Source organism: Harpegnathos saltator, unplaced genomic scaffold (genome assembly GCF_003227715.2).
Source record: "Harpegnathos saltator strain DR-91 unplaced genomic scaffold, Hsal_v8.6 scaffold381, whole genome shotgun sequence".
Taxonomy (NCBI): Eukaryota; Metazoa; Arthropoda; class Insecta; order Hymenoptera; family Formicidae; genus Harpegnathos; species Harpegnathos saltator.
This window is the reverse complement of record NW_020230185.1, coordinates 373,232-386,158: the sequence shown is the minus strand read 5'-3', so window position 1 is coordinate 386,158 and position 12,927 is coordinate 373,232. Positions and strand designations below refer to the sequence as shown.

General features: G+C 49.4%; 1 protein-coding gene across 3 annotated transcripts in view; it reads right to left on the bottom strand.

Annotated features, from left to right (window-relative positions):
• The window catches only part of cv-c (RhoGTPase activating protein), a 319,469-nt gene that overhangs the window by 290,495 nt on the left and 16,047 nt on the right, over positions 1-12,927 (bottom strand). For all 3 annotated transcript variants that reach the window (XM_025300750.1, XM_025300751.1, XM_025300752.1), the window contains exon 2: positions 2,319-2,535. In XM_025300750.1, coding sequence (XP_025156535.1) covers positions 2,319-2,489 — 171 coding nt within the window. In that variant the 5' untranslated portion in view covers positions 2,490-2,535. The remainder of the gene's footprint in view (positions 1-2,318; positions 2,536-12,927) is intronic.

Genomic DNA, 12,927 nt, shown 5'->3' with positions numbered 1-12,927 from the left:
GACGTGCGTCGCGGCCGACGCACGATACGCGCGGATGGATCTATGGGAGCTTTGAAGCTCGGATCACTCGTTAGCCGATAAGTGGCCGATCCTTCATCTGGAAACGATATTGGGTACCGATTACATCGCGGCTATAAGTTTCTCGTAAAGACCACGTTAAGGTACACCGCGTGCCGACCGGTAGCAGCACTCGCAGGCACTATCTGAGAAATAGTAGGAGGCTGAGAGAGGCGACTTCCGCGCCAACTAGTTTTAACGACGAGCCACCGCCGCCGCCTCCTCCTCCTTCGCGCTGCTCCTCCTGGCGCAGGACTCCTCTTGTTTGCTCGCGCTACATCGACATGCACCGATGCACTCGCGATGCACCGCGACGCGCCGAAGGACGACGCGGAACCGACGCGCGTCCGATGAAAACGAGCAAACGCCGTGTCGCGCGCGAGCGCGCGACGCGACGGTAATCTGTAGCAACAGCTGATAATCGAATCGGCGATACGAACGCGACGAGGATTCAGGACGCGAGAGAGCCGCGGCGAACTTCGTGGGCCGCGCCAGGCCGCGCCGCGCGCGCGCGCGCGCGCGCGCGGTATCTCCGGTCGGATCGCTCGCGCGGATTTATGCGGTCTATTAATATGACGCATCGGCTCTTAATCTCTCCTCTCCTCGCGCCACGCTCCTTCTCTGCTCGGACGAGCGCGGGATTATCGCGGACGAGTCGCGGGGGGACGCGAAAAATCAGAGCGACCGGGGAGAAGCGAGCGCTAACGGTAAATCTTGCGGTCGGTATTATCTGCATATTTAATATCGGGATATAACACGCGACATGTACTTTCCTCGCTCTCGCCTCTCTCGCGCGGCGACATAACACTCGCCATTATATTCGGCCGCGCGCGGGGTTGCGGCATTAGAATTGCCGGCGATATTTGCCTACGTGTTATCCGGCTGCCTAGGCACATTTCGCGAGCGCATGCGTGTATCTATGTGTGTGTGTGTGTGTGCGTATGCGTATACGTCCGTATATGTCCGCCACGCGACTAATGAATATTTATACCAGTCACGCGGGAATGCAATGGTGACACCTGTAGCCGAACGCACCTTATGCGAATTCGCAAACGAGAACCGGTTCGTACTCCCGCCGGGTGCCATTGGGGCCGTTTAGTGTAAAGTCTCTAAAACAGATGTATCAACACCAGGCGTGCACGCACGCACGCACGCACGCATGCACGGATCAGGAAGGGAACACGGAAAGCGACGGGGATGCCGAACGAAGCGAGAAACGACTCGGGACATGCCGTGGGAGGGTTTCACGGTGAGGACCGTCGACGTCGCGTCCGATTTGCCGCGCTGTGCCTCTCGCCTGGACTGGCGATCGACGAAACGATCGATAAAGAGCCGATGATCGGTACCCCCGGTGCCGCCAAGTGAGCAGTATTATGGCACACTGAGGAAACGATCCGTCGTAAAAAGAGACGCGGCGAGATCTCTCGGGGCGATCTTACGCCACGCGCGTGCGTGTGTGTGTATATGTGTGTGTGCGCGCGCGCGCGCGTGCGTTCAACGCGAGGCACGCGTGACTCAAATCGGATCGAATAACTCGTTTAATTGAGAAAGACGAGAAATCGATCAAGACACGGGGGTTATCCGCTCGGCTCGACCCGTCAGGCGAGAGAAATCATCCGCGGGTCTCTCTCTCTCTCTCTCTCTCTCTCTCTCCCTCCCTCCCTCTTATGGCGATCCGTCCGATAATGAGAAATATTACGGGCGAAGCTCACGAAGCGCCCCCGATTCCTTTCACCGCTCGAATCTTCCGTTTCGGGCCCGAAGTAGCCGAGGGACCGAGCAGCGTCGGTTCCACGGAATCAGAATCGATTATCGTAAAGAGAAAGTGGGCGTCAATTTTTCACTGGGCCCCCTCTCAATTCAGCGCCGCTCGGTCTTCTTCATCCACCTCTCATCGTAATCATCATCATCATCATCATCATCATCATCATCCTCCTCCTCCTCCTCGTCATCCTCCTTCTCGTGCACGCGCGGAGATTTAGCCGGGCGAGAGCGCGATAGTGCGAAACGCCGAAACGCTCGTTGGCGGTTCGAGCGCGATCTTAACAGCGCGGAATATTATAGAACACGCATCGCGACCAGAGACTTTCGAATACGAGACGGGCGTTACGAGCGCAGCTGTCAGTTCGTAATCGTCCACGTCGGATCTCGCACGACGTGATTTAATTACGAGAAACGTGGCCGGCTTAGCCGGAGGTATAGAAAAAAAAAAGAAAAAACAGAAAAAGAGAGAGAAGTGCGTATATTCAGGATCGACTCACGTTCACTTTGGCGAGGTAAAGCTCCAGTTCCCTGTACGGATCCATCTGCGTTGGCCTCTCGCTCGTCACCTTGTCGTCCTCATCGCTCTCCACGATCTTCAGACGATTCGGCGTCTTCATGACGGCCGAGCCGTTTTGCAGACGACCGCCGCCTTCCTGCACGGTCTCCATGCTCACGCGGTCACCTCGACGATCTCGCGCGCATTTTCACATGCACCTGCAACATTGTCGTAAACAGTGGCGTTTGAGAACACGATTTCACCACTTTGCCCAACTCGAGCGACGCAATAAGCTAAACAATCGCATGGGACATTGATGGAAAGCAAAGTCCGACTGCGCGAAATTCCACGCGCTTGAACCAGCTTGAGAAATCGATCGCGCGCGCATCTATTATTGCAATCTAACATCGCGAAAGGCCCCAAGTCCGGCGCGATAAACATCTCGCCTATTATAGAACCGATACGCATTAATCAGGCGGCCGAACGCAAGTAACACAATAAAGAAACAACAACGCGCGCTTGCGCGCGCGCGCGCACGGGGCAACGGATGCTTAATCGAGAACGAGAAAAGGGCGAAAAGGCAAGAGAGACCTACGGGTGTATTCTCGCAAAGGCATTATAATTAGCCCCGCCGTGACTCACCGCGCGGCCGCGTCGCAAGCGCGCGAGCGCGAGCGCGAGCGAGCGGTCCGTATAATCTCGGCTTGTCAAACACTTGAAAAGGGTAAAATGACCACCTGCGCTGTTATGATTGCATTTGGCTAAATTTAGCGACCGCACTGAGCGTTACTCACTGCGGCTAATTATAATTCGTAGATTAGCCGTCTCGGCCGAACGTGCTAGCAGGCCAATCTGAAATCAACGCTGCACTTTGTGCGCCTCTCGCTCGCCGCTCGTGACCGTGTCGCGTCGCGTCGCGTCGCGTCGAGTCGCGCGACGTTCAACATTCGCGACGTTACTTGTGCGTGCGATCTCATTCTCTTTCATTCTCTCTTCCTTTCTTTCAGAGACGAAAAAGCTCTGCTCGACGCTTAAGGGGACTGGAGAGTCATCAGATTACTGAAAAATCGTGCTTGTTTTCTGATCATGATTTTGTGACGAACTGAATAAATGTGCAAGAATGAACATTTTACATATATTTATATAACATATGAAGAATAGAAAAAATTGTGTTTTTAAACACATACTCATATAAACATACGTCCAGTTAAATTTCAAACGCGTTTTTCTCTTTTATTGTTCAACTTTTTGCAGCGATTTCTCCGAAACTGAGCTTCGTATCGATTTGAAATTTTAAAGCAATAATATTTGTTCATGTGACTCTCAGGTGAACCATGAACAACTCCGTCAAAATATTTCATTTCGAGATATTAATTTTTTTATTGCAAAAGAACTGAAAAATCTGAATTTTTTCCTAATAGTTGCTGCCATTTTGTTAATTTTGTTCGATTTTTTTTCTAGTGGTTCACCGGAAAAGGTTAGGCCTCCTCAAGATTTCTAGGTAGAATTCGCTCTGATCGGACCACCGAGAGCCAAGATATTACTGCAAAAACAATAACTTGAAAAAAAGGAGAGTATATTTCAGCTATATCGTATATTTATACGAATATTTGTTAATAAACAAAATTTTTCCACTCTTCATATGTTATGTAACTATACCTAAAATTTTCATTCTTGCACATTTATTCACAAAATATTATCAAAAACAAGCACGATTTTTCAGCAATCTGACCCTTCACTCCCCTTAAGATAATCGTCCGGACGTTCAAGCGTAAGTCGTCACGAAAAATACAATATATAATATTAAGAATAATTTTAATATAAATATTTGCATTTATTCTTAAAAAAACTTAAGATTCCCTTAAGTGGAGAAAAATTATTTAAACCAATGTATATGTATATTATTAATAAAATATTTACATAAGTAATGAAGGGCATTAACTCTTTAACGCCTACTGGTAACTATGGTTACCAGGAACGCATTTAAGAATTCATAACTTAATCGAAAAAAGAGATATTTTCGTTTTCTTTGAACCACTGTAAAGGTGAATTCTTCTTCTAAAAAATGGTATATAAATTGTATGTAGATTCGGTTAATCTGTTTTTAGCACAGTTTTAATGATAACATGTTTTGTCAAATTTCAAAAAGGCATAGTTAGGATTATTATTGACATCTAGAAGTGTACTATAAGTGAATAAATTGGTTTTTGTTATAATTTTATATATTTGGAAGCTTTCTCAGATGCAACATGTGAAATTAAAGGAATACAGAAATTCAAAATGGCGAATCGAATATGGCGGACACGAAAATCAAGAAATCAAGCTATTTTCGTAAGGCCTGGGGACCTACAGTTTTTTATGCGGCGAAAAATGAAGAGACGATTGACTATCTAAATAGTGATCTATAAGATATTCTTCTGAAATAGTGAGCTTGACGCTCTGAATGATAAACTTTACTCACAAGTATACGTAGTAAAGTTTCAGATCAAAAATGTCAAGCTAACTATCAGAATTATGTTGTATAAATTACCCTTCATTTTTCTCTGTATAGGTTGCTCATTTCATATATGTTTTTAGGATCCAAGTCATATCTACCAATAAACAAAAAACGAACGATAAAAAAACCAATATAAAATTCTGATATTTTTTTTGGTTATTACTACTTACAGTCTCAGTTCAAAAAAACTCAAATTTTATTCTTAAAACACTTATAAAAAAGTCGGGCGTTAAAGGGTTAACGTACCAGCGACCAGACAGTTGAAATAGGTTATAGCCCAATGTTCGGATATAATTTGTTGGTCAGTGTCTGACCGCAATGAGAAAATTAGTATGTGCTAACAGGGAATAATATAAATATAGATGTTATCTCTTAATGAATTTATTAGCGATTGACCATTATTTTGCCAAATCATAGGTGCGTGCTTATTTTATTAATTTTTATTTTAATACAAAACTATCAAATTGGATATATTTTTTCCAACAAATCGTAAAATATTAAAGTTCTTTCTATTATATATTTATACAATAATTATTACTTTCATTCATTATTGTTAAAATAAATAGTAAATATTTTTTTTCAAAGGTCGGATACTGGAACATTTATCTTAAAAATTGAAAAGCGCAGCACGGTGATGACGACCCAACAACCCAACGTTTTCGGGCAATTTCCATGCCTGGTGCGCATTCGTCCTTTCGTGAACGTTGCACGAAATATCGGTAATACGGTATACGGTATCTCATGATGCGCGGCACCGGCACGGTATTATTCGCGCGCCTCGCGTGTGCGCTGCTTCTCCCGCGAACGTTATTATACGGTATCGGCCATTAACTCGTGAACGTTAAATTAGATCTCACGATGAGAAACGCGACGGAAACGATCAGCACGAGCCACAAGACTCGGAATAACGAGGGGGTATTGTTTGCGAGCCGCAAACGCGCAGAGCCGCTGGAGTATCAAATTGTTTCTCCGGAGCCTCCGACGCTCCGTCAGTTTTCCGCGAATGTTCGCGGATCAGCGATCGGCACGGTAAATGTTGCGGTAGCACGCGGAGAGGGGGAGAGCGGATGAAGTGGTTCCTACGATACGAAGTGACAGGAGGGGCGTGAAGTACTATAAAGCGCAGTCTAGCGGAATAATTTCTCTCATTTCGCTGAGCTGTGGCGGAAACGCGGCGCGGCAAACGGATTGATATTTCTGCTCTCGCAGGACCTTACGCTAATAGCACCGAGACAAGCGCGATAGCGGGACTAAAATACGAGCGTGGCTTTTACGCTCCGGCGAACTCGCTAATAATAATTAACATTACATTTTGTACTCACTTTCGACTACCGTACGACTTTATCGCAGCGCGTATCTGCTCGCGCGCGCTTGTAAAAACGGGATGGGGGTGGGGGGGGGAAGGAGGGGGCTGCTCCAACGCGTCCAGGGCAGCGCGAGATCTTATCTATTAGCATAATACGGCTCTATCGGGTTTTACTATTATTGCAAAACGATCCTCGTAATCTGTTACATAAGACGCTTTATCGGTTTCTACGACCGTCGGGAAAAATCTCGCCGATCGACTATACCTCGCACACACAGCTGTGCGATTCATTAATCCCGAGACAACGTTATTAGTAACTGTATACACACAGGTATACGCACCGCGAAAAGTATAATTTATCTTATCTCGTGAAATCTTCGATAAATTTTTCCGCGATTATTGCAGAGGCGCTCGCGATATTGTTCATATCACGAGGTGGGATTTCTTTCCCGATGAAAAACGTTGTCGCAGAGACCACGACCAATCCCCAACGCGAAGCGTTCCTACTCGACTCGCTCGGTCGCACGTAGAATAGAAGGAAAACAGAAACGCAAAGTTACGCAACGCGCTCGACGAATCGTATCATATCGGCGCGATCGATTCAATCCGCCGCGCCGCGCCGCGCCGCGCCGCGCCGGCCGGGATCTTTACCCGATCCTGCGCGTCTCTCATGAACTCGTCCCGTGTGAACGGCACGCACAACACATCGACAGATCCACGCGCGGGCGATCGCGAGATTGCGAATCGATTGCATCGCAAGTCCACGGCCTGATGAATACAATACGATCACGGCCGTTACAATCATTGAACTCACTGACAATGAAGTCATGCATGAGAACACGAGTCGCCTGTCCGCGCAGGCACGTAATATTAGAAAATCACCGGATGTCTAATCGTGGCCGGCTGCCGGCAGCCAATACGTCAGGTGATTTCACAGGTGAGCGATGAAGGCTTGACGCGCCTCAAGCGCGCTTTACAGCGAACAACAGCCGCGTTCAAGTCCCGCGTGAATTTGCAATTAGCGTCTCGACGCGTCGACATCTTCTCGCCCAGACCGACACTAGCCGAAGCGCTAACGAATTATCGCAGTCTTACATTGTTGTCGGGAATGAACGGGTGACTCGGGTGAGTGAGAGTGTCGCGTAAGGGAACGAGAGGCGAGACTTTTCTTCTCTCTCTCTCTCTCTCTCTCTCTCTCCATCTCTCTCCCCCTCTCTCTCTCTCTCTCTCTCTCTCACACTTCTTTTCGCTCGGCTGTTTGCTTCGCGTTCTCTCGGAAACATCAGAACATCGCATCAAGTTCAAACATCAGACGTTTCAATGGAATTAACGAGCGGAGGGGGGATCTCACGAGAGCCGGCCTGGAGTTGCTCTCAAGAGGCCCGCGAACAATACGCGAACGCGGTCCTTCCCTCGGATCTCTCATTTATCGCGTTCAACTCCCCGGAAACGACACGACTCGATGAAATTTCAGTTTGCCGGTCTCGGGTCTCGGGCGTAGGACATGGGAATTTGTGGCTCGCGATAGGTAGGTGAGGGCTGTCAGAATACCTCGTAAATAACAACGATACCGATGCCTCGCGGTACCGATACCTCACCCTAATCGAATGCCATTCTGCGAGAGGCGGACACGGCCAGTTGGTTAAACTGAATTAAACGGCCCGCTAGCTGCGAGAGAGAAAGAGTGTGTGTGTGTGTGTGTGTGAGAGAGAGAGAGAGAGAGAGGGGGAGAGAAGGAGGGAAGGAGGGAGGGAGGGAGAGAGAGAGGGAGAGAGACGCACGTCGTTCTTATCAGCTGGGAATTATTGCCGGTAATTTACTTCGCAATCCTTTTGCTCCTGGGCGCGTTCACACCTGGGTGGCTCGCAGGAATACGGACGGAACGGATCGGAGATCGACATTGCGGCGTGTATTAACTCTACCAACGCTTTCCCACGTAAAATATTGAAACGCTGGGGTTTCATCTGTGCGACATAAATCTCGCATCTTCGTCATTTTTGCGTCGAGTCTCATGATCCTTGCGCATGGCCGCAGCTGGAGTGAATTTAGCGTACTATTACCGAACACGTAGCAAGCCTTCGACTCTTAACAAGCCTTCCAAGAGAGCTGATTAATGCCGAGACGGAAAAACGAGGTATTTGGAATAAAAGAAAAGTAAACATAATATATACATCTGAGAAGAGGGAAAAGGAAAATCTAGCCGTCGTGTACGAAGATATAGCTGAAACGCCCGATATTACTTTCACGCGGATTTCATACGGCTCGCGTCGAAATATCGAGGTATTCTTACGTAAGGGAAATTAAGCTTCGCGCGATCGCTCGCGCGTATTGACCTGCCACTTAGATAGCGGCGATAGCCGAACATTTCCGCGTGTGTGGGCGGCCGTAACTCAATTCGCGAGATTTTTACCCCGCTCGACGTCCGCTCTTCCCGAGAGGTGCGATACGTCGGCGATAATTGTTTTTAGTGTCTCCTCACCGCCAGGAAGGTGGTGTCCGACACGACGGCTTCGTGCTAATCGAAATCGTAAATCCGACCGATAAGAGCGCCGAGCGTTCCCGTGTACGACATATTTGCTACGCGGAACGGAAACTTTAAAGCTGTTTTCGCCTCTTTTTACGGCGCGTTATTATCGCGCACTCTTACCCCCCCCCTCTCTCTCTCTCTCTCTCTCTCTCTCGCACGTGCGCGCTCTTACCTTCCGCGGGATCTTTGCTCCCGTCACCGTTTACACGCGGCGCGATCTCGCGCCGCGCGTGGGCGAGAATCGGCGATTTGACGAGTCCTCTCGCGGATATGTCAATGCTCGATAATGAAAACAACAAGGAGAACAATCACAAGAATTGTCACTGCGTAGGCGCGCGGTAATAAGCCGGTAATAAGCGGGATAGAAATTAAACGATTGAAATTCAGAGGATACAAAGTCGAGGTGAAACGAGGCGCACATAAATGACAGCAGGCGCAGTCTCTCGAGATTGTTTCATAATCGAAGCAAAGTCATTACTAAGTCTTCGTTATCAACACGGACAGATTAGATTAGATCGGTAGATAAACGTACGTGAGATGCGCTTCACGTCCAATCCCCCGCACCCTCCCTTGACTTGCATGTTCGAAGTAAGTTCTTCGGAGCAACGTTCCGAGCAACGGTACGCGGTTGTTGAAACTTTGGGGCGGGAAGAGGGAAACCATGTCAACAAACACCCCGAAATGGAGGTACCAAATTGTTATAAGAAAAGAAAGAACAAAAAAACAACCGCCAACGCGCGTGAAGGGGCGCGAAGGGTTAAGCGACGGGGCGCGTCTATGCATTGACGCGTTACACGCAATTTATCTTCGGAGCCGCGGAGGGCCAGAGAGAAAATGGGAGAGCGGGGGGGGAGACGGGGGGAGTAGAAGGAGAACCCACCGGGAAAGGCCGAGTTACGTAAGGTTAATTGCGGTCGTTCAGGCTGACACTCGCGGGTTGCATCAATGCGTGCGCATCGACGGCGATCGTAATTGTGGCACCTTGCCGTTGGACGTCTAACTCTGCCCCCCCCCCAGCCCTCCCTCCTTCCCCGCGATATTTTATGTAACATTCGCGCACGGCCGCCTACACACACACACACACACACATGTAAGCGCGTTATTCGCCGAGTTTGAGGCACGAGCGTCGAACTTATTCCACCGCGCGGCCTGTCCGTCCGCCAGACTGATCCGTAATTAATCGTTATCGCGCGACCGTTATCTCGCGCGTGGTAATTTATGTTAAGTTATTCCGCCTGTACTTAGCTCTCTCGGTCCTAACGCATTCTGATAAGCCCTCCCCCCTCCCCTGCCCCTCGACTGCTGATTCCACGAAACTGCGGCGCGAGCGGCCGGCGACGACGAGGCGCCTCGAAAAAGCGCGCTCGAAAAGTTTCCGCACGTTTTGAGGAAGCTCGCCAGCGGCCTCGGCGACGAGCGGCGAAGCGTGCGAGACGGTGGTTCGTTCGAGAGATGTAGGTTTCGACCAAGTATGCGAGTCACACAGCGATGACCAGCCTATTAACCTCCGCGGCTGTTCGGCTGTGCGTGCAATTGCGAACGTGAACTATTTCCCTCGTCTAGATCTATTGACACCGTTCCCAGAAAAGCATGGGAGACGTAACGTTAATAAGAACGAAACAGAGAGGGAGGGGAGGGAAGGGGAGGGGAGGGGAGGAGGGAGAGAACACGGAAAGTCAAACGATGCTCATTGAGAGCGCAGAAGCGGCGCTATAAAAATGTCGCACGAGTGACGTGGCCTTTCGGCAAGTTTCGGAGTTTCGCTTCGAAATCTGCGGGAATTCTTCTCGCGAAATCGCGATATCGCGCGTGCGTGTCGATATTTATAGGACTTGGATCGAGCGAGCTATTTTACGGTTGCTCGTAAAAATTGCCGACAAGTCTACGCGAGAGCACGCCGTGCTCGCTTCTGACGTCACGTCCTTACCGCGCGGAGCGGAGAATAATAGACGAAATAATAATTTTCCGCGAAATCCGTTCGCTAGCGTCGCAATTCCTGAACGCCCAGACGCCAGATAAGCCGTAAAATGCGCGTAAACAAGGGCCGCACGCGCACCCTCCTTAGAATTCAAAGATTGAATAGCCCGACATGCGCGCGTATTGTTCCCTCGGATGTGTGTGCGTGTGTTCGTGGAGAAGCGCAGGCTAACGCCTAATGTCATGCTAATTCTTTGCCAGACGGCGAGCACGAGTCATCGCGTGGCATGGAATCGGAATTTCAACATTCCAGCTGATTTAGCGATCGCGAGGGAAAGAAGTCGAATAGCGTCGTCGATAACGCTCGCCTCGATAGCCCCGCAGCACCGTTTCCTTTCTATTCCCCATTGGCGAACGGCAAAAAGAAGATATGCGATGCGATAAAAATACCGAAACAATGCTGGGACGCGCTTGTTTCTTTCTCCCGATCGCGACGGTGTCCTCGGCTAGCAAAACTGTCCTTCACTGGCTTTCACAGACAGTCCACCCCACCCTGAGAAAGTAACGGCATATCTCGAAGAAGCGGAGGCGTCGAGCTTGTAGTGTCAGCAACACCTTTATGGGCTTAACACTCGTTAAACGTTTGTGTACATTTACTCGAGTAATGTAAGGTACAACTGGTCAGGTGCACGCATTCCTTCCACCGTCGCCAACCTGACACGCTTCTCTTCACGGGCTCTTCGTCGCCTAATTTGATCGATCAACACGTCGCTGACGGCGGCGCGTTGTGAATTCGTCGCCGCTGCGTTAGAATTCGGATTCTAATCCAACGGCGGGTCTTTCGACGTCCAACGACAGAATTTATCCTCTAAAGGAGTCTTTCAGGAACAAACTCTCTCTCTCTCTCTCTCTCTCTCTCGTTGGATCATCGGCCGCGTTCCGAATTGCGCCCGAAAGAAGAGAACCGTTTTGTAGGTATCGGCGCGCGTCAACCGAAACTGAGCAAACGAGCAACGTCGTTATGCTTTATTAAGCGTTATTATAGACGACCGTTGTTAATAACGTTATCGACGATGTCACGCGTTGTTCGTAATAAACACGTTCCGTAAATATCGCTAGCGCTATCTTGAACGTCAGAATTCGTGAAGCGGCGCGCTCGGCATTGTTGCGACATGGTGATCACGTTCTTATCTGCCTAATGGGATCTGTTCGCGTCGATGCGCCTCTATCGACACGAAAACTTGCGCGCATACGTACATGGAAGTTCACTCGGACTTCAAAGTCCGCTTCGAGTGTACAATCGTGTCCAGCATGATCGACCGGCGAAAGGAAGAGACGACCATGGCGGCCGAGAGGTGTCGAGAAGGGGAAGGGCCTCTCCCTCTCTGCAGCGGGAATGGAGGTACCGTGTATACCTAATTACTGTCGCTATCGCGGCATTTGTCATTCGATCGTTTATAAACGCGGGGGCGGGCGGGAGGGACAGCATTTAATTCCAATTAGCCGTCCCGGCTTCGGAACCAGTTCCGAGATCGCGCGAGGATTTGGTCGAAAGGGACAGTTATGCGCCTCTCCTCCTGCGCCCGCTGCGACTATTTCCTCAGCACGTGAGGAGGAGATATCGTCATCGGTAACGATGGGCTTAATCCAGTCCGGCTGAGGATTTTTCACCCGGAACAGGAAACCGAGCGACTCGACGCGATCCGACGATTGGTCGATAAACCTCGGCGGAGTCGACCGAACGAAGCCAAGTTTGCTCGCGTTATTGTCGATAATCACCAAATGCGCCGGTTTCGTTCAACAATCCACTTCGCAGAAAGACTGAAGCATGCGATGAAACGTTGAAGGTGATCTTGATACAGGTCAGCGGGCAAAAAAATAATATGTTTAAAAATAATATGTTTAAGCGCACGATCATCTGAACGAAAAGATCTCTCTCGGCTTGAGATATTTCGAAATGTCTATTAGGGGAGCGTCTCCCCCCAGTAGAGAAATCATAATCGTGAATGCACACAACTAAAGTTATCGCTGATACACAACCGCGCCTGTCGTTCGTGTTTCTTTTCCTCGTGCCACCGCCATTGGCCTCGCCACTGGCACGGTTATCGGCACGTTTCCTAATATAAATAATTTATGGCGTCGATACGGATGGAACTGGCGATACGTGTTGACCTCGGGAGTCAATGGAGTGAGCCAAGTGTGAGCCTCCTCCTCCTCCTCAGGCGAGAAAATACCGCAGTAACGTAATAGTGTCGTCGACAGTAAAATCATTTTCACGTCCATGGCACGTTACCGTAACACAGGCGTTACGGCCACCGGCCGCACGCTAAGTGAAGCAACGGGCTCGACACATCGAAAGGAAA